Raw genomic sequence first — 25,094 nt, forward strand, 5'->3', positions numbered from 1 at the left:
GCCGGGGCCTCGGTGCTCCACGCGGCCGAGCAGCAGCCGTTCTCCCTGGGCCGCCGGGGCGGGGCCGTGACCGCGCCGTGGCTGTCACCTCCCGGGCCGCGCATCGCCTCCAGCTGCCGCTCCAGCTCGCGCACCACCAGGCGCAGGTAGTGGAAGCTGGCCCGCGACAGCGCCTTCACCCAGGCCTCCAGCGCCGCCTGGCTCTCGGCCGCCAGCGCGTAGCAGCGCGCGTGCGCCCCCGTGAAGCGCACGGCGAAGGCGAACTCCTCGGCCGCCTCCACCAGCTCCACCGTGCAGCCCTCCAGCACGATGACGCCCAGCGGCTCGCGGCTGGCCGGGCCCTCGAAGTAGAAGAGCATGTTGCCGCGCAGCACAAACCAGCGGCGGTGCGAGGCCGCGTGCCGCCCTCCCTTCTTGTGCAGGAAGCCCGCATGGTCCACTGGCGCGTCGCAGGTCGCGTAGAAAGCCAGGCTGCGCTCGTTCAGCTTCATAGTGACCGGGCCTGTCCCCACCCATGAACAGCAAGTTATTGACCTGACCATATCAGCTCTCAACAGCCCATTTCACAGGGGAAGAAACTGAGGCTCAGAGGGGAGGTAGCACGTGGAGCTCACACTACTCCTAAGAAGCAGAAAAAGGTGCTGGGTGAGAAAAAGGTGATGGTCGCTAGTAATCCCAGAATTCAGGAGGCTGAAGCAGGAGGGTCACCAGATCAAGCCTCGGCTACACCCTGAGGTGGAGACCAGCCTGAACTACAATAGTGAGATCCTTTCTTAAACAAAGTACGCTGCCTGATTCTGCCTGGCCCCAGAAGCAACTTTGTAGCCCACTCCTGGCCTGAGTCCCCCACCAAAATAATGTGCAGAGTTCCTACTGCAGGCCAGATACTTAACGCATATAAACTCAGTCTCACAGCAAACCATAGTTGGCAGGAAACTGCCCTTACTCCAACTGGACAGATAGGGAAACACACTCAGAGCCGTAAGTCCCAAAGCACTGTGGGCAGGCCTTTCAACCCCCAGGCCTCATTACAGGCAGCTGATTTCTACCGCCCAAGGGGCCAGGGCCGAGCTCTGCTCTCTTGACTGAGGCCAGGTTTCTCCATCTTAAAACAGGGATATGAAGAGAATCTGCTCCAGAGCTGCAGGAACTTCCTATCAGACGCTAAGTGCCTGTCATGCGTCACAGCTGCTCAGACACCCAGCTGTAAGCCAGATGGCCAGGGTTCACCCTCCTAGTGAGGAAGCTAGCACAGCTGAAAGGAGTGTGTAACAGACTCAGGAGGAGAAGGAGGCAGCCCAGAACATCCAGACGAACAACGTGAGACAGCAGGAATGGCGTGTGCAAAGGCCCTGTGGCAGGAACCTGGAGGCCAATTGAGCCAAGCTAGAGTATGGAAGATGGAGACAGGAGCGCAGCTATGAAGCAAAACTGTTTGCAAATCATCTGGAGCTACACATGGGCCCTGGACTTGCAGACAGAAAGCTGGGAGTGTTGTGCGTCTGTTCAACAGGAAGGCCTCTCTGCAAGTGTGTGGCCACCCTGGTGTCATCCACCTTCCTGCACGTGCCTGTCCCCAAGTGTCCCATGGCCACACAGAGGACCTGTGAAGAGTGACAGCTACAGTTCCCAAGAGCTGAAGCAAGTAAGGTCTCCGGAGTGAAGTGGATGCTCAATGAACATTCACTCCCCTTTCCTGGGTGGTGCCTTAGTTGGGGCCAGGAGGAATGAGGTCAGGGTGGTGGCTCTCCTGGGAGCATGAGTGAGGCCAGCCAGGCCAGCTGACCCAGGGCGGAGGGCCACCTGTCACGTTGTGCCACCCACCTGGGCAGTCAACAAAGGCATCCTAGCAGAGGTGATGTGAGTCGTGGCCGAGATCAACTTGTCCCAGCCTAGAAGCTGGGCTGTGGCCTGCTACCCTGAAGGCTCAAGCGCCTCCATCCTTGAGCTGTGTAACTTCCACAAGAAGCTGTCCCTCTCTGAGCCACAGTTTCTTCCTGAAAAAATGGGACCCATGGATTACCTCTCCCCCAGATGACACCCTCATGGACACCAACCCCATTTCTCCCAGGCATCTCCTACCCTACATGCCCATTTCCTTCCTACCTTGCAGGCTGCCTTCTACCAGCTCTGGCTATACTCTGTTCAAGGGGTGGCCCTGCAGTCTCCAGGCTGGATTGCCCTGGGCAAGCTGCTGGCCTCTCTGGGCCTCTGATTCCACAGCTGTAGAAGGGAACTGTGACAGCATCTGATCAAGGTATGTGGCCTCTGAGGAGGCAGCTATGAATGTCTAAATGCTCCCTGTAGTGCATCCTGCCTTGCATCTCTTTATTGCAAATGGCCTTCAGTGTCCCTGTGACCCCCCCAAATCCAACCACTAGAGCCAGGTGACTCCAGTGTCCCTTACCACCTTGGCTCCAGCCACCCCAGCCTCCAGGGGATACGCCAGGCATGCGCCCACCTCAGGGCCTTCTCCCTGCTGTCATGCCCTGTGTGGCCAAGTCTTTGTCTGTCCTTGTTTCAACCCAACTGTCATTCCTCAGGGAGGCAGCTCCCAACTGTGTATCAGGGAGTGCCTGCCACCCTCCTGTGCCCCCACCCAAGATTACCAGTGTCATTTCCACTGCCGCAAGAGGGTGGGGGTCCCCTCTGAGCCCCAGAGGCTGCCAGGTGGGAGGTGCCGCACAAATACCTGTAGGAAGAATCAAGCATTTCCCCCTCAGTGCCCGAGTACTTGGCTAAGAATATGGCCAAGTAAACAGGCCTATAGGGACTAATCTTGGGGTCTCCCCACCCCATTAGACCAAGGAGGAGCAACTTTCCTAGGGCCCGGAAGCCCTCCTCCGGCTGCCCTGGTAGGGCCCAGCCTGGTCCAAGGTTAGCAGCCAACACCAGACCTGGCTCTGCTGTGGTCCTTACCTCCTCCAGGCAGGCAAGAAGGGGAGGGCAGGGAGCCGCAGAGCCCAGGCCTGCGCCGCCTGCACAGAGTGCCCAGTCCCGGCCTGCCTTATCTCCTGGCACTGCTTTCCAGCAAGTTCAGAGTCCACTGGTGCTGCTACTGCTGCGCTGCTGCTGTCCTCGCACAGAGTGCAGCCACGGCTGCAGGAAATGAACGGCCCCCCAGCCAGTTCTGCACCCTGGACCAAGTTCCTGCCTCAGTAGCTGGGCCTGGAGGACCTTGGACAAGTCACTTCACCTTCCTTAGCCTCAGTTTCCCTGTCTGCTGTGAAGAGGATTTTCAACAAGCTAAAATAAGGACATCTCACACACAGGCCAACAAGGGAAAAGGGAAAAGGCACTGAAAATTATTGAGTGGAGGTTTTTCCAACTGCATCTACACAGAGAACGGTGGACATCCATTCCCCTTGGGAAGGTTGACTCAGTCGTTCTGCAAACTGCCTGACAGATGTGGGGCATTCAGGAAAGGAGTTGTAGGAAAGGCACGTCCTTAGACCCGGGCAGCCCCAGATCGAGGGGAAACCGAGGCATGGCATTTTGCCACTTAGTCCATGGAAGGAAGCCAACACCACAAGCCCTGGGGATGAATCCAGCTGTCCTGAGTGTCCCCGGACAGTGGGCGTGGGAGAGGGTGTGATAGGCATGGGCTGGAAAACATGTGCCCAGCACCCCAAGAGCTGCCCTCCAGTTCTGCCCCGCAGGGGCCCCAAGGACGCCAGCACCGATTTCTGGGTCTGAAGGTAGCCCCTCCGTAGCGGCTGTAATGCAGGCGTGGCTGCCGCCGTTCCCTTTGTGCCTCCTGTGGGAGCCTTCTGAGCGCCCACGGGGATCAAGGCAGGATGGGGTGCCAACTGGAGGGCACATCCGGGGAGTCCCTTTAGGGTGAGGAGAATGTCCCCCGGCCAGGGTATCCAGTCAGCTAGGGAATGCAGGTTCCCAGCAGCGCGACCTGCAGACGGCTGGCGATCACCACGGCCCTCGCTGGCCCGACCCCTGCCGGTGTCTCCCGCTCGGCCGGCCTTACCTCGCGCGCTGGCCTAGGGCGGTGGCCGAATGAGAGGCGTGGGGCCGAGGGTCGGCCCGGCCATGGCCCGCAAACCGCTCGGGAGCAGCGGCGCTTTGTCTCCGGGACTGCCCGGCTGACGCAGCCGCCGGAGAGCGCTTCTGGATGCAAGCAGGCGGGGCGGCCGGACAGCCCGCGACCCTAGGGCGCGCCCCTTTAACCCTTCCCAGCCAGCCCCACAGGACCCGCCCCCGCGTGCTTCTCTCCCTCCGATTGGCCAGCTCCGACTCGGCACGCCCTCTGTGCGCCAGCCCCAGAAACCACTGTTAAAGGGACCGCGACTGGCTCTGGCGTCCCCAAGGATCTGTTCCAGAAAGCGAGACCATCTAAGCCCGGATAACTCAATGCTGGATAACTCTAGAGTGCCGATTGGCCTGGAAAAAGCACTGGGGTCCTAGGGGAGGCCACACGCTACAGTCGTAGGCGTAGAATCAGACCTTGTCCCTGGCTAGGGTTGCCAGATTTAGCCAATGTAACAATTCCCAGCTCCATTTGAAAAATAATCCTAGTTCCCGGAAATTTGTGACTTGTTGAAATAAAACTGACCACAGGACAGACGTATGAGACTACGCTAAATGCACAAGATGCCTGGCCGTCCAACCCCATGCCCCCAAGAGGAGATCCCGAAATGGTCAGAGGTCCAGACCCACGAGGCTTCTGAACCCCCCTTAGAGACACACTTCTGAAGCTTCCTCTGCCTCCTGCAAAGCGAAGATAAGCATAGTATATAAACTGGGTGTCAGCAGATCTTATCAGTAACTAGGAATTGCTTCAGGCATGGTTGCTGTTTGAATTCACCGCAGCCCAAGAGCCCAAGACCTTCGCACTGAGCCACTGAGCTGCATCTCCAGCCTGTCTCTCTCTCTCTCTCTCTCTCTCTCTCTCTCTCTCTTTCTTTTCTTTTCTTTTTTTTTTTTTTCTTCACAGAGCCTGCTAAATTGCCCAGGTTGGGCTCAAGCTTGTGATCCTCCTGCCTCAGCCTCCTCGAATACCGGAACCACAGGTCTACACCACTATGCTTGACTTCGGGTGTGGATTTCCTAGCCCTACCGAGATTCCCACTGCTTCTGCCCTAAACCTAGGGCTCTTACACACTCCACCATGCAGACAGCAACAAAAGCCCCAGCCCCTGCAAGACAAGGGCCTGGAGCCTCTGATCCTTGGGCAGGAAGAAATGAGCCAGGGACTCTGGGGTGTGTAATCCTGGGGAAGTCCCTTCCTGCCTAGGGCTTACTCTGCTTGGGGAGACCGGCCAGTCTGGTTTTGTTGTTGTCGTTCTTATAGTGAGATAGAAACCCCTGTTTCCTTATTTCTGATTTTGAGACAGGATCTTCCAGGCTCAAATTTGTGATCTTCCTGCCTCAGCCTCCCAGAGTGTGCCCCAGAATGGTAGTTACTAACTTCACATGAAGAATCTGCAGGGTCCCACCACAAGATCTTTCAAAGCCGTCGTGTCCCCACCCTTGGCAATGGTGATTGGTCCAGGGGCAGACATATGGCCCAGGCCAGCCAATGGTACTCACCCTGTCTCGGTGGGGGTGGAGCCAGCAGAGAGCACAGCCAGCCAGAAGAAAGGGTTGAAGAGCCGCTGGATCCCTCTGTACCTGCAGCCACCTCTTCCCCTGAGCAGGAAAGGCAAGGTGACGTTGCCCCGCTGAGGAACGAGCAGCACAGTACACAAGCACACGGTGTCACGGGCCTTGCTACAGGGAAGAATCCCCCAAGTCTGTGCGTCTGGGTTCTGGGAGCCAGAGAGCCCAAGCCCCAGAAGATGAAGGAGGCAGAAATCAGCGTGAATATGGCACCTTTGGAGAGGGAGCGTCCTTATTCATTTATTAAAACTGAAAATGTACATAACAACACTGAAAATGTAAATAACAAAAATTAACCGGTGAAGGCCAGCTCAGCAGACTAAGTGCCTGCTTACGTAAGCGCCGGGGCCGGGGTTTGATCCCTGGAACCACATGCCGCGCCGGCCCAGCCCCTGGGCACGCTGAGCCGGCCACCGCAGAGTCTGAACAGCTGTAATCCCAGTGCTGGGGAGGCTGAAAATAGGAGGATCACTGTGAGTCCAAGCTGTGTAGTGAGACCCTGTGCCAAATACATCAAATAATAATAATAATAACGACAAAATAAAAATCAACTGGTGAAAGCAGTCATTCAGTACATTCGGTGGCATTCAGTACATCTATAGTGTTATGACAAGCATACTCTTATAGTCCCTCGGGCTCAAGAGGCTGAGGCAGGAAGATCACAAGGTTGAAGCTAGCCTGAGCTGCATAGCAAGAGCTTGGTTTTTTTTGTTTTGTTTTGCTTTTGTCCTTTGGGGACAGGGTCTCGCTATACAGTTCAGGCTGTCCTTGAGCTCACTTTGTAGCCCAGAATGGTCTCAAACTCCCAGTGATCTTCCTGCCTCAGCCTCCGGAGTGCTGGGATTAGAGCCATGCACCACCAAGCTGGCTAAGATCTTGTCTTTACGATTTAAAAAATAAAAAAGGACTGGGCATATAGGTCAGTGGTAAAGAGTCCCTGGGTTAAAGCCCAATAGTGGAATAAAAATAAATAAATATCACTTCTGTCTAGTTCCCAAATGTGGGGGGGGGGGGTTGAGGGGATTAAGACAGCGTATCACTGTGTCATCCAGGCTGGACTTGAACTCTCTGTGTAGCCAAGGATGGGCTGGAACCTGTGGTGATCCTCCTGCCTCAGCCTCCCAAGTCCTGAGATTATAGGCATCTAACACCGTGTAGATGTTTCATGTAGTTCAAAGACGCTTTTATCACCTCAGAAGGAGATGCTGTACCCTTAAGCAGCCCCTTCCAGTTCCCTCTTGTCCCTAGCCCTGGGAACCACAAGGCTATTTTCTGTCTTTGGGTCTGCCCTTTCTGGATATTTCTGGTAAGTGGAACCAAATGCATGGTCCCATGTGCCTACTGTCTTCTACTCCCTCATATACCGGGGCCCATCCACGCTGTCACCTGTGTCAGGCCTTCTGTCCTCCTCCTGGCTTTGTCCAGACAGACTGCATTCTGTTTGTCCAGCCAGCAACCAGCTGGTGAAAGCAGTCATTCATCAACCAGCCCCTAGACCTGGGGCTATCCCCACCTTTTGACTACCGGGCCTCACCGGGCGTCTTTGTGGCTGGGGACCCGAGAGGTGTGGGGGAAAGACAGTGAGTCAGAGAACGGAAAGGGGAACTTGAGGACCAGAGCTGGGCTGTGGCCACTGTCACCAACTCCTGATGGTTTTACCTCCAAACCACATCTGGAATCCACCACTTCTCCATCTCTGCCTTACTTCCTCATCCCAGGCCACCATTGTCTACTTGCTAGGTCAGCAGCAAATTGTCCTTTTAGGTTCCTTCTGCCACTCAGACACCCCAGCCCTGCGTCTATTCTCTGTGGAGTGGTCTGAAAGCTCCTCTTCAGACATCTGGGACATCAGTGACAGCTGCACCCCTGCTCAAAGCCTTGCCTTCCCTCCCCACTGCCCGAGGACTGGTCTAGGCTCCAGACACCTTCAAGCCTTTGTCCACTCCGCACTGGCCGCCTGCCTCCCTGCCATTCCCAGAATGCACTGCGGACCTTTCCGTGTCTGAGAGCTTCTGCGACCATTTCTTCCTGCACCTCCCCTTCCCTGGTGTCACTCTCACCCAATAAAGCCTGCATTCAGCATCACCTCTTCCGGGAAGGCCAGGAACCCCACTACCACCACCACCACCACCACTCGTCTCCTCGGTCCATCAGTATTTAGTGAGCACCACTTTGTCCAGCACTTAGGGATCCAGGCTGGGAAGACAGTCCCATGCACAGTCACTGTTCTCCAGGAGTAAAAAGTACTTAAAGGGAAGAGGTTTTGGTGCTACATCTAGATTCAAATCCCAGCTCCCAATCTGAGCAGCTGTGTGACCTGGGGCAGTCCCTTCACCTCTCTGAGCCTCAGTTTCTCATCTGGAAAATGAAGGCGGGAAGGTTTGTGGAAGGAGTTAGCACTTCCAGTCCCTTCCTCTTTTGTCATTCTCCGTTTAGGGATTCCCCATCTCATATCTGTCCTACTCGCTTGTCTTCAGCCATAATAGTCTCAAACAGAACCGTTGCAATCTGGTGTCAGATATCAGATGCCAGAGGAGACCTTTGGTTGACACATGGCCAGGCACGACAAGGCAGGCCCATCCTCGTTGTTTGACCATTGACAAGGGGCTGAAAGCCGCCCCCAGCCGACTTGGACTATGGCCAGAAAAGGTTGCCAGAGGCCTGCGTAGCTGCCTGGAGCAGAGGCTGAATCTGGGGTGCAGACGGCAGAACCAGACTCTTTCCATCTCTTTGCCTCCAGGCCTCACTTTGCTCCCTGTTCGTTCTCAAACAGCAGCGGGTTCCAAGGCTCAAGCTGTTGTGCTCAGAGCTCTCAGCCCAGAGGAATGTGATCACTTTTTACTGGCCTGTCCCTTCCACCCCCACCGCACCTTCCCATCACCTGCAGCCTCCCCTCTGACTTTTGGTCCCGCCAGCTGTGCTGCCACTCTGAGCACTGTCACCTTCCCCTTTGGGCCACCGTCCCCTGCCTAAGGTCCTTGTGGTGCCTGAGGTTGGCAGAGATCACTGGCCTCAAACTGGCATCGCAGGACATAGAGCCAGCATGGAGTCTGCATTGCTGTGAGTCAGGGCCTGGATCCGACCAAGCCTGCCTCCCCAAGGGTGGCCCAGGTGGGTGGGTGCCCACCCCAACCCCCTTTCCAGATCTACTGTGTCTCTACACTTCCCCTGTTCTGTAGCATACACTGGAGAGGTCTGCCTTTGGTTTTTTTTTCTTTGTCATTTTTGGTACCTGAAACTGAACTCAGGACCTAGGCGCTTGCCAGGCAGGTGCTGTGCCACTGAGCAATGTCCCTGGCCCTGTCGGCTTTTCTTGTAATTCCAGCGTGCAACCATTTGCAGCATGTGGCTACCATTATTCTTGTTTGTTTTGACACAGACTCCCAGCCTTTTTGTGGTTGAGTAATATTCCATGTGTGTGCCGAGGCCACATTTACTGGCGGCCATCTGCGATGTTTCTGCCTTCTGCCTGTTGGGCATACTCAGTGCTGCTTGCAAGGTTCGTACACGGGTTTGTTGGAGAACCCACAGGCAGTTTCCATGGAGCTATACTTTAGCTAACGTTGCTGTTTCAAGGCACATGGGGAGGGAAGCATTAAACTAAAGTGATCCACTCTTCAGTATACAAGAAATAACCAAGAGCTGATTGTGGTGAATAGCTGCAATCCCAGCGTGGGGAGGCTGAGGCGGGAGTATTGCAGTTTCTCCAAGTTCAAGGGCAGCCTTGACTACAGAGTGAGACCCTGTCTCCAAAAATGGTGGGGGAGCCACGGACGGTTTAGAGTGAAGAAAAGACATGACACATCAGGTTTTACCTTGGAAATCGTTGCTAATTATATAATAGACAACAGTTTTTTGAGCACTTACTGTGTAACAGGGACTCCTACATGCATTATTTTTATCTATTTCTTACTACGATTCTATGAAACAGGTCCATTCTGCCCATTTTACAGATAATGATTTGTGAGCTGCATCCCCCCCACCCCTTAGAGACTACATTGCAGGCAGGACTCCAACCCGCGACCCTCCTCCCTCAGCCTCCCTGGGTGCTGGGATTGTCCCAGATGAGGATTTGAAGCTTATGTTAAAGGGAGAAGCCAGGCATTAAGCCAGGCCCTTGTCTTCCGCCACGATTGTCATTCAACGGAAAGCTTCAGAAAGGCTTGTGGGGGGGAAAGGGGGGGGAACCTGCGGCTCCCGCTTGCACCGCCAGGGGGCGCCAAAGCCCCGTTCAAACCGCCTCCCGTCTGACCCGCTAGCGGAGCAGCCGCCCAGGAAGCGGCGTGGCCCGCGCAGCTCCCAACATGGGCGGGGACGGCTGCAGTCCCAGGGTTATTTGCCCTGTGCGGAGCCATTAGGCCCTTTAATTACCGGGATTGGAAGTGAATAATTATCTGCGGGGCCTCAGGCCACTGAGTCACTTCCCCCAGAAGCCAGATTCTGCGGCTGGCGGAAGAGGGGGTGGCTGGCAGCTTCCCAGTGAGCCTGGGATTTGGAGGGGGGCCGTATGCCGCTGCGATCGGCACTCTGCAGCCTGGGCGCCAATCCCTGCTAGGCCACTTCTAGCTGTGTGACTTGGGCAGGTCACTGCACCACCCCGTGCCACAGTTTCCTCCTCTAACAGAAAAGAAACAATATTATCTCCTTCATACAATCTGTCTCTTTGACGGATGGGCAAGGGAAATCATGAATCTGCAGGAAGTCCTCCAAACAGTGGCTGGCACATCATGCATAATGAGCTGCTATCCAGGAATGGTGGCTGACCACTGTCATCCCAGCCAGCACTGGTGAGGCTGAGGCTGGAGGCTACATAGTGTATTAGCCCCCTACCTCTCCAAATTGGTTGGTGGTTCTGGATTATTAGTGGGGCGCAGACAGGGGGAGAGACCTGGTGGGAGAGACCTGGCTCTGCTCAGGCCTGGAGTACAGTCAGCTGCCTCAGTCACTGACCAGCTAGCTGTGTGGCCTTGGGCACACCACTCCTCTGGGCCTCAGTCTCCTCCACTGCAAAATGGAGAAATTAATAGCCAGTCTTTGGGACAGGAGAGGATGCCTGTGATGTGGCTTTTAGGCCTCACTTCATAAACACAAGTCTGCATGGCAAAGACTTCATCCTCTTCCAGGGTAAGGACTTGGGGCACTTTTAGAGCATAAGAAGGCACTGAAAAGGCAGAAAACGGAACCCCGGCCTCAGGAAGGGAAGGAAGCAGAGGGAGTAGATGGCGCCCAGCACCTGAGCTCAGCAAATTAGACCCCAGCCTGGGATTCTGGCCTGGAAGCTGTGACCACCCAGGGAAAAACAGGAAGGATCTGGTTATGTAATTCTCTTGTGGCCCAGGGCAAACCTATGTAGCCAGGCCAAAGCCAAGCTATATTTTTCTGAACCCTCGCCGACCAGCTGGACCTGCTGAATGGAGGAGGGTGGGTTGGCATGAACAGCCCACAGCCTTTGTAGGCTCTGTGTTTGTTAGCAATCACCGCATAACAAGTTGCTGCCATCTTGAGTGGCTTAAAACATGCCAACATTTATTATCTCATATGGTCTTAGGAATTGAGGACTTTTGCCTTTTTGTGGTACTAGGCAGTGAATCCAGGGAATTTGCAATGAGCTTCTGCCCAGCCCTTTTTTTTTTTTTTTTTTAAATCTTTTTTATTTATTTGGTACAGGGTCTCCCTACGCAGCTTGGACTCATAGTGAACCTCCTGTCTCAGCCTCCCCAGCTCTGGGATTACAGATGTGGGCCACCACACCTGGTTTTGGTGGCTGGCTGGGTGCAGGGCCGGCATGGCATGTGGTACTGGGGCTAGAACTCCGGTTCTTGAGCTTGCCGGGAAGGCACATAGACCACTGACCTATTGCCTTAGCCCCTCCCCAGCAATTAAATTTTTTTTAAATTTTGTGATGTTTTCACTAAGTTGATGGGGAGGGCAGACTTGCCATTCTCCTGCCTCAGCCTCCCAGAGCGAGGGGATTACAGCCCTGCCCTACCACACCCAACTAAAGCAAAGCTTGGTTCAGTCTGTGGGTTAAATGGTTTCATGAAATTGTCTGAATAAAAGGGCTGGTGATGCAGAGTCCACTTCAGAGACGGTCTATCATGGAGCTGCTCTTGCCGGCTGGTGGCAGGGGGGTCTCGGTTCCTCATCACGGGCCTCTTCCCACAGCTGCTTGCGTGGGCTCCTGACTTGGTGGCCAGCTTGCCCCAGAGATGAGTTCAGGAAAGAAGAAGCCACAGTGCTCTGATAACCTGGTCTCCGAAGTCACGTGGTGTCCTTTCATTAAGTCCTGCCTGCACTCCTGCTGAGGGAGTCAGGCTCGGCCTTTTCGAGGGAGGTGTACATGAGGTGTGCACAAGGACTCAGGGACGGTGTGTGTGGTAGTCGGGACACAAGCCAGGCCCTTGTGCATGGGACGTAAGCGCTCTGCCACTGAGCGCTAGCTCATGGCAAGTCTTCTGCCTCAGCCTCCAGAGTGCTGGGTTTATACACACCCGGCTACAAGTTCAGTTCTTTAACACTACTGGCCATAGTTGGGGACAGCTCAATGGCATAAATGACTGTCTTGCAAGCACAGGGTCCCAAGTTCAATCTCTGGTACCACCAAAAAAAAGTAATAAGAATAGTCACAACTCAAGTGCCCCATGATTTTACCTCTATTATCATGACTCTTACAAGTTTCCTATTGCTATTTTATACTTGTATTATATTAAATATATTTATTGCCATTAAAATTAACAGATTTATTATTGCTGCCTGAGCCAAAAACATGCTTAAGTATGTTAAGTATGACTCTGCATCCCCAGTCCCGTTGTTATTTGTTTATAATCCTAGACCAGTTGACTGTTATTCTGAATTATTACTGATATCCTATCGTCACTTAGGTTTACATTTTGCTCTCTAAGTGTTGAAGACTGAGCCCAGGAAATGCTGAGCTACATCCTGAGCCCTTTTATATTTTTCTCTATTTCCTTATTTATTTTTTTTTGCGGAACCAGGGATTGAACTCAGGCCCTTGCGCTTGCCAAGGAAGCGCTTATTCCACTGAGCCATCTCCCCGGCCCTCCTTATTTATTTATTTATTTTCAGAACCAGGGATTGAACTCAGGCCCTTGCGCTTGCCAGGGAAGCGCTTATTCCATTGAGCCATCTCCCCGGCCCCTCCTTTTTATTTTTTAAGAGGAGGTCTTACTAAGTTGCCCAGGCTGACCTCGAGTTCAGAGACCTCCTGCCTCAGTTTCCCAAGCAGCTGGGATTCTAGGTATGTGCCACCCTGGCTGGCTTCTAGCTTGACTATTAATCCTATAACAGCTAACAGTAACTATTGTTATTAAACCAGTGAATTAGACCAGTTTACATTATTGACAGTTATTAAAGGTTTTATTAATCCCGTACCAGTTTAGTTAATTATTAATATTAATTTGTTAACATAAATATGAATAGCATTGATCCTTGATGATTTATTACTGCTTTGTTACTGACTGGTGAGCTGTGGAGATTAATGTTACTAACGTGACTAGAAAAGCCATCGGCTGTTGTCCATGGTTTCTTCCTGCTGCGGACTCTGGCCTGGTTCTGGCTTCCTCAGGGAGGCCCCCCGGCTTCTTGCCTCTTTCGCAGTAGGAAGGAAGGGCGGTTGGACCCGGCCCCAGACTGGCCTCGCCACCAGCTTCCGGAGCCACCAATCAGCGTGGGAATTGGAGCAACCTTTCTCCTCCAGGCCTCCCGCTCCGCGAGGGGGGCGGAGCCGCCCGCCTCTTGCAACCCAGAAGTGGGGATCCCCGCGAGCCAGCGGATCGTGCTATGGGGGTGCAAACCCTCTTCCTGCCGGAGGAAAAGAAGGAGAACGGGAGCGGTTTCTGGCTCGCGGGACACACTCAACCCGGCGGCCCCGGGCGAGAACTAAGCGAGGAAGGAAGCTAGTTTGGGCCTCACCGAGAAATCTGGCAGGCGGGCGAGGAGGCCCGAACCGTGATTAAAAAGGGGGAGAACCACAAGTCCCCATTTAAGTCAGCATAGCTGCCTTTGGGCAGCGAGAGGGAAAGTGCTTGTGGCTGGCAGATTTCAACAACCATTTGGCAAAGGCTGCGAACCTGGCTGCTCCCTGTAAGAGGGCCACCTAGCAGGTGCCCCTGTGGGCCAGCGGCCACTCTTCCCTGACTCAGTCTCCCCACCTGTAAGAAAGAGCTAATACGGAATTATTAGTGTACACTTCCTGGCCTGAAAACCTGCCCTCCTTGTCCTACCTCCTCAGATGCTGCTTCCTAGTGGGGCTACCTACTGGAGACTTCCGAGCTTGCATCAAAGACCAACAGGGCCTTCTCTGCTCAGAATACACCATGGATCCCCGCTGCCCTCAAAACAATTCCCAGACGCCTACCTGGAGCTTCAAGACACCATTTGATAGGGCTGCGTCTCCAACTTCATCTCTGTCACTGATCAGTGTGGATACTTTTCGGCCCTGTTGGCTTTCTTCCAACTCACCATATATTCCCACCCCAGGACCTTTGCACTTGCCCTTCCTGTATCCCAGAATGCCCTGGATCCTCCTTGGCATGGGGAGAGGGGGTGGATCCTCAGCGCAAATGTTAGCTTCTCCAACATGTCTCAGACAGCTCCTTCCCACTCTCCACTACATTACTGTTTCGTTAGCTTTGTAAGTTGTCCCCTTCATTTATTTGTTCACGGTTTTGTGGTTTCTTCAAGGCCGTTGGACTCCAGGGATCCCACAACAAAACAGCTGCCTTAGCCATCTGTTTGGAGTCTGGAAATCCCCAATTTTTGGAGTCCCCCTTCTCGCAGGCTGACAGCAAGACAGACACCCTTGCAACATGTCCCGGGGTAGGAGGCCCTTGCTGCCTGCTGCAAGGCCATCCCATTTGCACCCTCCAGATAACCAGAGCACTGGGCACTCTTACTACAGTGTATTTCCATTTCACAGATGAGGAAACTGAGGAATGGACAAGTCAAGTCACTAGCCTGGGTGCTAAGCGGGAGGCGGTGGCCTGAGGCCTGGGCAGGGTTGAAGTGGCCCTCGAGGGGACGTAGGCGGCCGGCTTCCTGTTGGGGAGGGGAGTAGACTTTCTCCCGCCCCTCAGCCCGTTTGGGGAGGCCAGGGACCGACAGCTCCAGCCAGATTAGGGGTGCCCCACAGCCAGCCGCAACTCCATGAAGACCTCGAGTACAAGGTAAGGCCCGATGCCCGCAAACGTGGAGGCCCACAGGCACGGCCGAGGGCCAGGTGGGCTTCCTGGAGCCGCTGACGCTCTCTGGACAGGGCCGCGTGGCCAGGTGGAGGGGGGCTGGTCTATACGGCACACCAGAGACCGCACCAAGGATGTGCACAGAGTCTGACGCAGGTCAGCTTGGCGGCGTCGCGGGTAGTCGGGGCTGGGCCCCCTTCCCCAGTGATGATGAAAGCAGCCGTCGCTATTGCACCGTCAGACCGGGCGGGCGCCGATAAGGCCCCGCGGGAGGGGGCGCGCGCCCACGAGGCCCGAGACTCTACCCGCCCCGCCGAGCTCCGTCCCTTTCATGTGGCCCCGCCCACCGAGGCACCCGGTTACTGGTAGCTTTGGGTGGGCGGAGCCAAGAATGCCTCTTCCCTTTGGTCCTCCCCTAGCTTTAGGTGGTGCCTTGGAAAATACGGTGGGTTTGTGGGCGTGGCGCAACGAGGCCCCGCCTCTCGGCCCCGCCTCTCGCCCCCGCACGCGCCCGAAGCTCCTAGGACCTGGCGCGCCGCGAGGACCGCGTTTAGTGGGCGGAGCCTGTGTCCGACTCCTCCCCTAGGCTGCACCCCTGCAGCCGAGGCAGCTCGCGGCGGGCCGGGGCGTGGCTGCCCGATGCCCCTCCCCCGCCGGGCAACGCGCTCTCAGCCGGTTCCTCTTTACATAACGGCGCGGGGCGGCATGGGCTCGGGCCACCGCCTCCGCCCGGCCGCCCGCCCGGACTGTCGCGGCCCGCGGTGGCCACGGCAGCAGCAGCAGGAAAGTTTCCCCGGTGGCGGCCCAGGGGCGCATCCTCCCGCAACTGTCAAGCGCTGGCGGCGGAAATGATGAGGCGCTGGCCATTTTCCGAGCCTGGGTTTCCTGCCTGAGCCCCGCTCCTCAGAGCCGCGGGTGAGGAGCCGGCGCGCGGGAGAGGACGCGCCGGGGGCGGGGAACCGCCCGCCCTCCTCAGGACTTCGGGGGTCCGGGAGAGCGCGTCGCCATGGGCCGGCGGGGCCCGGAGTCCCTGCCTCTCAGGTAAGTTCGCGGCCCTCCTCGAGGTTCGAGGGGGAAGAGGAGGCCCTGCGCGTGGTTCTTCTCTGTCCGCCCTCCTCCGGGGCGACCCAGCGCTGTCGTGCAACCCTCCGAGGCGTCCGAGGGCGACCCTTTCCTGGCTCCTGTGACACCACCCGGCGACACCCCCACCCACCCACACACGTGCTGGGCGTGTAGTGGTAGCTGAGGCGGCCTCGGTGCTGAGAGAGGGCAGCGCTGATACCCGTAGGCCACCCTAAAGCAGCCATGGGAAGAGCGGCCCCGCAGCCTGTACCTGGTGACAGGGTAGGGAGGTCAGCCTGGCTACCTTGAAAGTGAAAGTCAGACTGAGGCTGGGAATGGTTAGCCCGAGGTGGGGAGCCCTCGGGCTAAGTTGGCTCTGTGGTTTGCTAAGCCCTTCTCTCGAGTCCCTGCACTGCCCAGGTGGGCCAGGGCGAACACCCACACCTCTCAACTTGAGGGGTTCACCGGGGTCAGGAGCCCCTGGACTGGGGCTCCCAGAGAATTCCTCCACTGAGACAAGAGTAGAAGGTGTGGATCCTAGAGCTCAGCACTGCCGAGTGGTATTTCAGAGGCCTTTAATCCCTGCTGCAGAAATCCCCTCCCTTTCCTCCCTCTGACATGGGAGCTTTTGGAGGGGAGATGCATTTGAGGAACTAAAGAGGGGTCTGCCTGAGTGTCCCGCTTCTTTTTTCTTGAGTTTCCTCATTCTGTTTCTCTTCCCCATTCCCGGCACCACAGTGATGTAGGTGAGGAGGTCATTGCTTGCAGCTGGGGACCTCCAGGGATGGTCATAGCCAGGCTGGGCTGAGTGGGAGGAAGTGAAATTGGGTGGAGGGTGGGGGCTTCAGAGCAGAGGGCTTGGCAAGGTGACATCTGCAGGGCCAAAGTCCTGTTTTGGTAACAGGAGACACTGAGATTTGACCAACACCCCCTTGCCTGGGAAATCAGCATCCTCTGACACCTGCCAGTGCTGGGCCTGAGGGGGCAGCAGGCCATCTACCCTTCATTTGCAGTCAGCCTCCAGTCCCCTGCCAGAGCTGCAGGTACATGTGTCTTACAGGGATGCACATACAACAAGTTGTATCTGGATTTCTCTTTGCTGACATAGCAGCTAGGGTGGAAACAGTTTCAAGGGTCTTTGGAGCCTGCAGGGGCTAGAGACCCAGTTTTGATAGGGGCAGAAGGGAGAGCCACCTGGGCCAGCTGGGCACCAGACAAGAAGTCAGAAGGGTTTTCAGAACACATTTTCTCTTTCTTTCTTTCTTTCTTTCTTTCTTTCTTTCTTTCTTTCTTTCTTTCTTTCTTTCTTTTTTCCAGAACACATTTTCTGAGCCTTTTCCCACAGCCCCCCTCTGGGAGGGAAGATTCTTCCTGACCAAAGGGTGACCATTTCTACAACTTGTGTGAGTTCCCAAGGGCCACAGGGGCAGCCAGCTGCGAAGGGGCTGGCCTGGAGTGTCTGAGGGCCTTCAGGGGCTCAGCAGTGGCAGGGGAAATAAACAGAAGAGGTTGTGGAGGCTGAGCTTCAATTCTCCTGTGGCCTCTTCCCAAGATGTGAGCACGGGCTAGTGATCTGTCCACCTCAGTTTTTCCCTTTGTAAAATGGGGTAATAACAGGTTTCCAGTGGGGATTTAATGAGCCAAAGTGTGAAAGTACCTGCTGCCTGCCACAGAGAAAGGACTCAATTACAGGGGTGGTGGTGGTGGTGGTGGTTATTTTTTCTTATTAATTGCCATCACGAGTATCATTGTCACCAGCTGTGATGTTCTTTGTCAGCTTCTGGAAGTACCTCCTTTACCACTCTGGAGTTCCCTGTCTCTGGGAGGATTTTGACAGTTTTGACAGCATGAGGTGATAGCTCTTCCTTGCTTACCCATCCTGGACATAGTTTCCTCATCTATCACCAGAACCATAACCGAGTGAATTCTCAGCATGTTAGGGGTTGTTATTACCTTTATTGTTGGGGAAGTTAGCTCTGCTCATTTTCTTCCCTTCTCCCCTTTGTCCCTTCACCTGACCCTCCTGTGAGCCTCAGAACTTTCTAATACAAGCCAGGACCTGCAAAGTTGCCAGGTGTGGCCCTGCTGGGCCACTCAGTGGCATTCACCACCTCTGGGGTGGAGCTGCCTCAGGGATGGGTCAGAGAGGAGGCACCTGGAAAGACCTCCTAGTCACCAGGCTGAGTGCTGCCTGCCCCTGGTGAGGGATAGGGTGCCTACCTGGCTATGAGGGGGGCTGGCAGGGACCTGTCCCCATTCTAGGTCAACATTACTCCCTTTACTGAAAAGACCTTTGGGGAGAAATTTATGGCTCCCACACCTCTAAGGGTTAGTTTCCTCCAGGATTTTTCATTGCTGGAATTGTGAAGTAGGCTGCTTAACCTCTCTGAGGCAGTTAAGCTGATATGCATCAGTGGAGGGGTTATAACAGTTATGGAGGGGGGCCGGGGAGATGGCTCAGTAGGATAAGCGCTTGACTGGCAAATGCAAGGATCTGAGTTCAATCCCCAGTTCCACCAAAAAAAAAAACAAAAAAAAAAAAACCAGTTATGGAGCTTGAGCAGACAGAACATATAGTGCCCAATTTGGGCCTGGCACTCAATGAATAGTAGTAGATATTATTATTGCTATTATTTTTGGTGGTACAGGGATCAAACACAGGACCTTGCACTTGCCATGGAAGCACTTATTCCATTGAGCTATCTCCCCAGCCCCCAATGGTAGATATTATCATCATTATTTTTACTAAAATGAGAGGTCTTTCCTGTTAAATTCCCACTTCTCCCTGCTATAATTTGGACTTTGGGACCAAATCTGAGCTCTGACAGCTTCTAGCTGTGGGGCCTTGGGCAAGTCCTGTGGGAGCCAAGAGCCTGGGTCCTTCTGAAGGAATTGTGAAGTATATGAGCCTGGCATAGAGTGAGAACTTAAACTATGTTGGCAGTAATTGCCCTTGCTGGATGACCTGGGGCTCATTCTCCGCCTCTCTGAGCTACTAATGGCTACCTGACAAGTGTTTAGAGAAGAGGAGCGTGGAGGCAGACCTCACTAAGCATACCTGCAGTTAATGCCCGAGAGGGTAGCATTTAATGGCCAGGTTTCCTAGGAAAATGATCCCCAGGACTCAAGGTCCAGCACCTTTGCCTGGGTGTGGCAAGAAATTGTTTCCATCTGGCATATGAGCTGTGCTCTCAGACCTGGTTCCTGCTGCCCACCCTCCCTGAGGAAACTGAGGCTGGCAGGCTGCCCAAGGGAAGTGACTTGGTGGGGGTCACTTGCTGAGTCAGGCCTAATTGGATCCAGGAGCCCTGTCCTCCACCTTTCTGGCTTCTAGGGGCTTGAGGTCTCTCAGGGACTGTGCAGGTCCCAGGGCCTGGCAGCACATCCTTGGCCAAATCTGGACACCTGCCTGCTTAGGCAAGCAGTACCTATCTGTCAAGGCTCTGGGGTTTTGGGGCTCTGAGGTCCTCCTGGCCCTCTCTGGCCTGCCCGCCTAGCATTCTTCCTCCAGCAGAGGCAAGGGACACTTCCCCAGGGGAGCAGATCCTCCTGGTGGCCCTGGCCCCACTGCCCTGGCCGGAAACCCAGCAGCTGAGCAGATGGCTGAAAGATTTTTCCTCCCACGCCACCCTGTCAGGGGTCGGCAAGGGGGGGCTGGGCTGTGGGCTTCCTTGTGCGCCAGGCTTGTAGCCCCTGGGGGCCCATCCGGATGTGTTCCCCCCCCCCGTCAGCTAGGGGGGGCCAGCTGCTGCCCGGGACTTATGTCCCCAGGGAGGCCAGGGAGGGAGGAAGTCTGTGCCCTGCTAGCAAAGGCTGACTCACAGGGCGCCTGATGGGGGGCCCTGGAGGAGGGGATGGGGGACTCGGCACTGTCCAGCTGCTGGCAAGGTGGACACAAAAGAAGGCCTTGACATGGAGCCTAGCTTTTCAGACCTGTCATTCTAGAACCACCTTCAGGCGAGCCAGAGAAGATAGCATGTGTGGGGAGAAGGGTATAGGGGCTGGAGGGCTTGAATGTCTTCTGGCATTCTGAAGAGCAAGAGACTGTAGTGGCCTTTTAGGGGCTCCATTCAGTCTCACCTTTTTCCCTCAGTCCTGGGCAGGTAGAAGAAGGTGCCACATCCTGGGAGGGGATACAGTTCCTGGCTTTTCTTACCTATAGAACCTTGGTTGTAGTTGTTGCTGGCTTGGGGTGTCATGTTGGGAGTGCAGAGGAAGCCAGAGGACATTTCCTGAGCTGACAGTCTACTGACCTGATAAATATAGCTGGGCGGCAGGTGACCCAAGGGGGCATCAGGTGCTACCAGCTGCCCCATGTACCAGGGGAGTCCCTAGCCCTCAGCTGCTGCAAGGTCTCTGACTCCTGCTTCATGTGGCTTCTGTGCACTGGGAAGCTGGCAGTGAGGTCAGAGTGCCCTGGAGGTTCCCACCTCTCTGGCCTCCTTGGACACTTGATATTGTGGTACATAAGATTGCTGGATGTGGTGGTGCATGCCTGTAATTCCAGCACTCAGGAAGCTGAGGCAGGAGATCACCACAAGTTTGAGTCTAGTTTGGCCTACATGGAGAGTTCAAGATCAGCTTGAACTACATGGCAAGATCCTGTCTAAAAAAAAAAACAAAAACAAAAACAGTCCCTATGTCCTGGAGTTCATCCAGAGGCCTCCTGGGAGGAGATCGCTCATTTGCAGGTGTGACACTTTATCTGGGAGCTGAGGCCATGGAGGATGGAGGCCCTGGCCCAGCATACTTCAGCTTCCCAGTTTAAATAGCCTGCCACATACCTGACAGGCAGAATTCACACAGTGGGTGGAGGCTGTGTGATGCCTGGTCATTAGAGAGAAATGTGTTCCCGAGTTCTCTTACTACCCAGGGCACAGGGATAGAAGAGAGGCTGTTGAGCGTGATCTCTGGGGTCATGGGCTAGGGGCTTCCAGCTTTTCAGAATCTGAAGGTGGATGTCCTGGGCTGGGGGGCACTGGGCACGTTGGCAGCTTATCCATGGCAGGCCTCCAGGAAACACAGCTGTGTTACACACTCAGGCCAAGATGCAGACCCAGCCCTGTGGTGGGTGGAGTAGCTCTCTCCATGTGTTTGCTGTGGGGACTTGGGAGTGTGGCACCAGGATACACAGCACCACATTGTCCTCATCCCTTCCTTGTCTGTAGAATTTGGAGAAATCTTGGACACCACCAGAGCTAGCTGTTCCCCACCCCAGAAGTCCAGGTTTTGCAGACAAGACAGATGCCCTGGGTGCACAGCTCCCTCCATATAGAAGGAGGTGTCCCTCTAGCTGTCCTAGATCTGGTGACCCAAATGGCTGTGCCCCAAAGAAGCCATTTATTCATGTCCCATGGTAGTCTATGCTTGATGGTTCCTTGGTTCCCCTGGTGACGATCAGCAATTGCTTCTTGTCCAGAGCTGCTCAGCCTGGGTCCCAGGTTTGTCAGTCAGATCACCTGCTGTTCCTTAGTGACTGGCACATAGTGAGCATTCAATCAACACTGCTGCCTGGCACAGTGTGCAAGAAGGGATCACCTTCTGCAGCTTGGTGGCTGAGCCTCCTGGTCAGCAAACCTCCCTGGCACGGCCCCCTTGCTGGCTCAGGCTGCAGCTGACTGTCCCGGCCGGCTGTTTCCTGCCTAGAACCACAGTCACCAGGTCTTCCACCTCTCCCCTTCAAAGGCCTTTTATTTGGGCTCCTGTGATGCCTCCTGCCAGCCCATCTCACCATAAGCCCATCTCACCAGAGGCCTCTGCCTTTCTGATAGAGAAATATGACTGTGGCTGCCACTGGTTTCCAGCCCCAACTCTTACTTAGAGTGCTCCCAGCCAGTGTCAAGAAGAGGACAGCAGCCTGCCTTCTGGATAGGTACACTGAGGCACAGAGAGGAAAGTCCACTTCTTTTTTTTAATTTTTATTTATTTATTTATTCAGTGTGTGTGTGTGTGTGTGTGTGTGTGTGTGTGTGGCCAGCTCAGCCCACCAGGGGCCGGGGCTGGCTGGCATGCGGTGCTGGGGGATTGAACCGCAGTCCCTGTGCTTTGCCAAGCTTGTTCCAAGTAGGTGCTTTAGACCACTGAGCCATCTCTCCAGCCCCGGAAAGTCCACTTCTGTAGCACTTCTGTGGTGAGGAAAGGCAGAGGTGGGGCGTGAACCAGGTTTGGGTGGTAGGTCTAAGTCATGGGAGTCCTCTGGCCCTTTTCTGGTTTCTTGGACAATGGGAGCCTAGATTCCATGAACTGCCAAGCTGCCTGTCCAACACCAGGTGTGTGTAAGCTCTTACAGCTCACAGTTCTGGGGCTATCTGCTCTCTACAGACTCTGGTGAGCCACCCAGGGTAGGGAGATTGATGGTGTAGCTCAGGTTCAGCCAGGTGGGATGCATCTCTAGCCCTCTCTGGCCATGTGACCTAGAGCAAGCCTCTTCTCCCACACCTTGATTAATGTGCAGGTTGTTTAGCCACTCAGGGATGTAGAAAACCTGAAAATGGTATCATTTATTGTATCATTTTTGTTTTCTTTTCCCCCATGACTTTCTGGCCATTTGGTTGTCTTGGGACCTGGCCAGAGTTACTGAGAATTCCAGATCCAAGCAGGAATTGAATGAGACCTTTATATCCCCCTCATTGAGTCTCCTTCAATCAGTGACTACACATTGAGAAGTGAGTCCCCTTGGTTTGGCTCAGTGAGATGCTGTGGGTGCTTGCTGTGCAAGGTTTCTGTTATTCACTGGCTTTCAGGGGCTTCCTGGGCCTCGGGTTTTTCCATTTGTGAAGGGGGGAGTGGTAATCAACAGACCACCTGTGGCTGTAGTACAGCTCTTCAAAATGGTGAGAACAGTGCCTAGAGTGTGGCAAGTGTCAGCCGGTGTCACTGTGGGGCAGTAGAGGATGGATGGGAATGCAGGGCACAGGAGGAGGGTGCCCAGCCTTGGCCTGGATAGGGCTAAGGGGCAGAGCATCTGGCCAAGGCTTGGCCATGAGGCTTGTCTTCAGGAGTGACATAGATGGGTGAAGAGGAAAAGAGAGTGCCTAGAAGGGAGACTGACTGTAGGAAAGGGGCTGTTGGTTGATGCTGGCTGACCTGTGTCTGCCAGAAGAGCCAGGAATTGCAAACCCTACTGATCTCTTGAGCTCAGAAGCTGTTTTGTACCTACTGTGTGCTATCCACTGGGACAGACAGGGAATGAGTCCTGGCTGCTCAAGGAGGCCACATTCTGGTAGGGACATCATGAGTGAAATTGCCCTAACTGCTAGATGGTAGTATGTGACCAGGCTGCTGAACCCTGGCCCCTGTGCTCTGTTGAAGCAGGTGCTTTGGTCTTATGAGCTATCTGGTCAGCCCAGGACCCCTTCAGAAGGGGATGGAGGTTTTTTTGTGCTCCCCTGGGAGAGGAAAACAGGGGGACCAGTAGTACCAGCACTGTGGCTGGGGCAACCAAAGTGGGAGGAGTTGGACTCTGGATTCAGACCCCTCCAGAAACCCCCAGTCCTGAAGCTGTTGTCACAGCCATTCCTGTGTGCCACAGCAATGGGGCCACGTGAGAGAGAGCCAGTGGAGGGAAAGAGCCTCACATCTTGGCACGGCCCTGCATGCTGAGCCCCTTTCCCTGACCCTGACAAACCTCATTGCAGGTGACGCTCAGTTACCTGCTTGACATATGAGGAGTCCAGGGGTCAGAGAGGCCAGCAAGGTGTCAGAGGCTGCATGGCCAATATTTGGTTCTTTGTAATGGGAGCTCCCAGAGGAGAGGACTTTTTGTCTGTTGTCTTCACTGTTTTGTCCCCAGGGCCCAGCATAGTGCCTGCACACAGTAGGCCCTAAAGAATATTTGGGGGAGTAGGTGGGGGGGTGGACAGAGGCAGCCTTTACACACAGACTCATATGGTCCTGCAGCCTATTCCCTACACCTCTGCAATGCTCCATGATGGAGAAGCCTGGCATGGCACTGGTCACTGGGGTGTGTCCAGCTTGTTACCAGAGCAGTGGAGGCATTTCCTATTCTCTATCCTCAAGAGCAGATGTGGACATGTGGTCCCCACAGGGGCCCTGGCCCAGCTATCCTTAGCAAAGGAGGGTGGATGCATGTTCCCTGTAGAGCTAGAGCCATTCTGCACCAGGGCAACTGAGGGCCCAAGGGGGGGGGGTATTGGAGCCCTGTGGCCATGAGGCTAGAAGGATCCCTGCTTGGGGGGAGTGGGCAGGGCCCTGCCTGTCTTGTGTGCCATTAGAGCAGGTGCTTCCTTGCTCCTCTTGGGAGTTTCATTTAATTATTCCTTTTAAAAATTTATTTTAATTCTGGGGATTAAACCCAAGAGCCTTCACCCTTAACCCTTTTTGTTTGTTCATATTGAACAGGATCTCACTAAGTCACTAGGTTGCCCAAAGTGGGCTGAAACTTGTTGTCTTCCAGCTTCAGCCTTTCACAGTGCTAGGATTACAAGTACTTTTTATTTGTGGCTTTATTTATTTATTTATCTTTGTGTGTGTGTAGACATCAATACACTCTCATTCTAACATTTAAATAAGGGTGATCGCAGCCAGCCCTTACTCAGCTTTTCCTGGATTCTAAGGCTTTTATATTTAACTCAGTGTTTTGTTTTGTAGTGGGAATTGAACCCATGCCTTCACATTGAGCCACACCTCAGACCTTTAAATTATTTTGAGACAGGGTTTCACTATATCACTAAATTGCCCCAGTTAGGCTTGAATTTGTGATCTTTTTGCCTTAGTTTCCCAGCATGCTGGGATTGTAGATGTGAGGCACTATGCCAGCTTCAGTCTGCATAGTACTCCCATGAGGTAGGCAAGATGGTAATTCTCCTCTGAAAAATATAGGAAAACTGAGACAGAGAAGTAGTAAATCACTCAGGGTCACATAACTAGTTAAAGCAGTTGTGGGGATTTGAACTCAGGCTTCCAAATCTTTCTCATTAACCTTATTTTCTTTTTTAATGTATTTGGTTGTTACAGGGTCTCACTACACAGCTGGGACTCATAGTGATCTTCCTATTTGCAGCCTCCCCTGCCCTGGGATTACAGGCAAGCTCTACCACACCCAGGCTCAGGCTCAGCCCTCCCTGGGGGCGGGGTTGGGGCAAGTGGTGCTGGGGTTTGAACTGTGGTCTGTGTTTGTCTAAGCTGGTGCTTTAGTCCACTGAGCTATCTCACCTATGTTAGCCTCTTTCTTTCTTTCTTTCTTTCTTTCTTTCTTTC

The 25,094-nt window shown here is 54.4% G+C and overlaps 2 protein-coding genes across 2 annotated transcripts in view; one reads left to right on the forward strand and one right to left on the reverse strand.

The window, feature by feature from the left end:
- Fam109a (family with sequence similarity 109 member A) overlaps positions 1–4,138 on the reverse strand; it is a 4,451-nt gene extending 313 nt beyond the window's left edge. The window contains exons 1-3 of the mRNA XM_023720434.1: positions 3,983–4,138; positions 2,610–2,692; positions 3–502 (exon numbers count right to left, since the gene is read on the reverse strand). Of these exons, the coding sequence (XP_023576202.1) occupies positions 3–491 (489 nt within the window). The 5' untranslated portion in view covers positions 492–502; positions 2,610–2,692; positions 3,983–4,138. The remainder of the gene's footprint in view (positions 1–2; positions 503–2,609; positions 2,693–3,982) is intronic.
- Positions 4,139–15,481: 11,343 nt separating this feature from the next.
- Positions 15,482–25,094, forward strand: part of Sh2b3 (SH2B adaptor protein 3) — a 33,754-nt gene continuing 24,141 nt past the window's right edge. The window contains exon 1 of the mRNA XM_004635918.2: positions 15,482–15,854. The gene's annotated coding sequence lies outside the window, so the exon portion shown is untranslated. The remainder of the gene's footprint in view (positions 15,855–25,094) is intronic.

The sequence above is a fragment of the Octodon degus genome, unplaced genomic scaffold (genome assembly GCF_000260255.1).
Source record: "Octodon degus isolate 3935 unplaced genomic scaffold, OctDeg1.0 scaffold00076, whole genome shotgun sequence".
NCBI lineage: Eukaryota > Metazoa > Chordata > Mammalia > Rodentia > Octodontidae > Octodon > Octodon degus.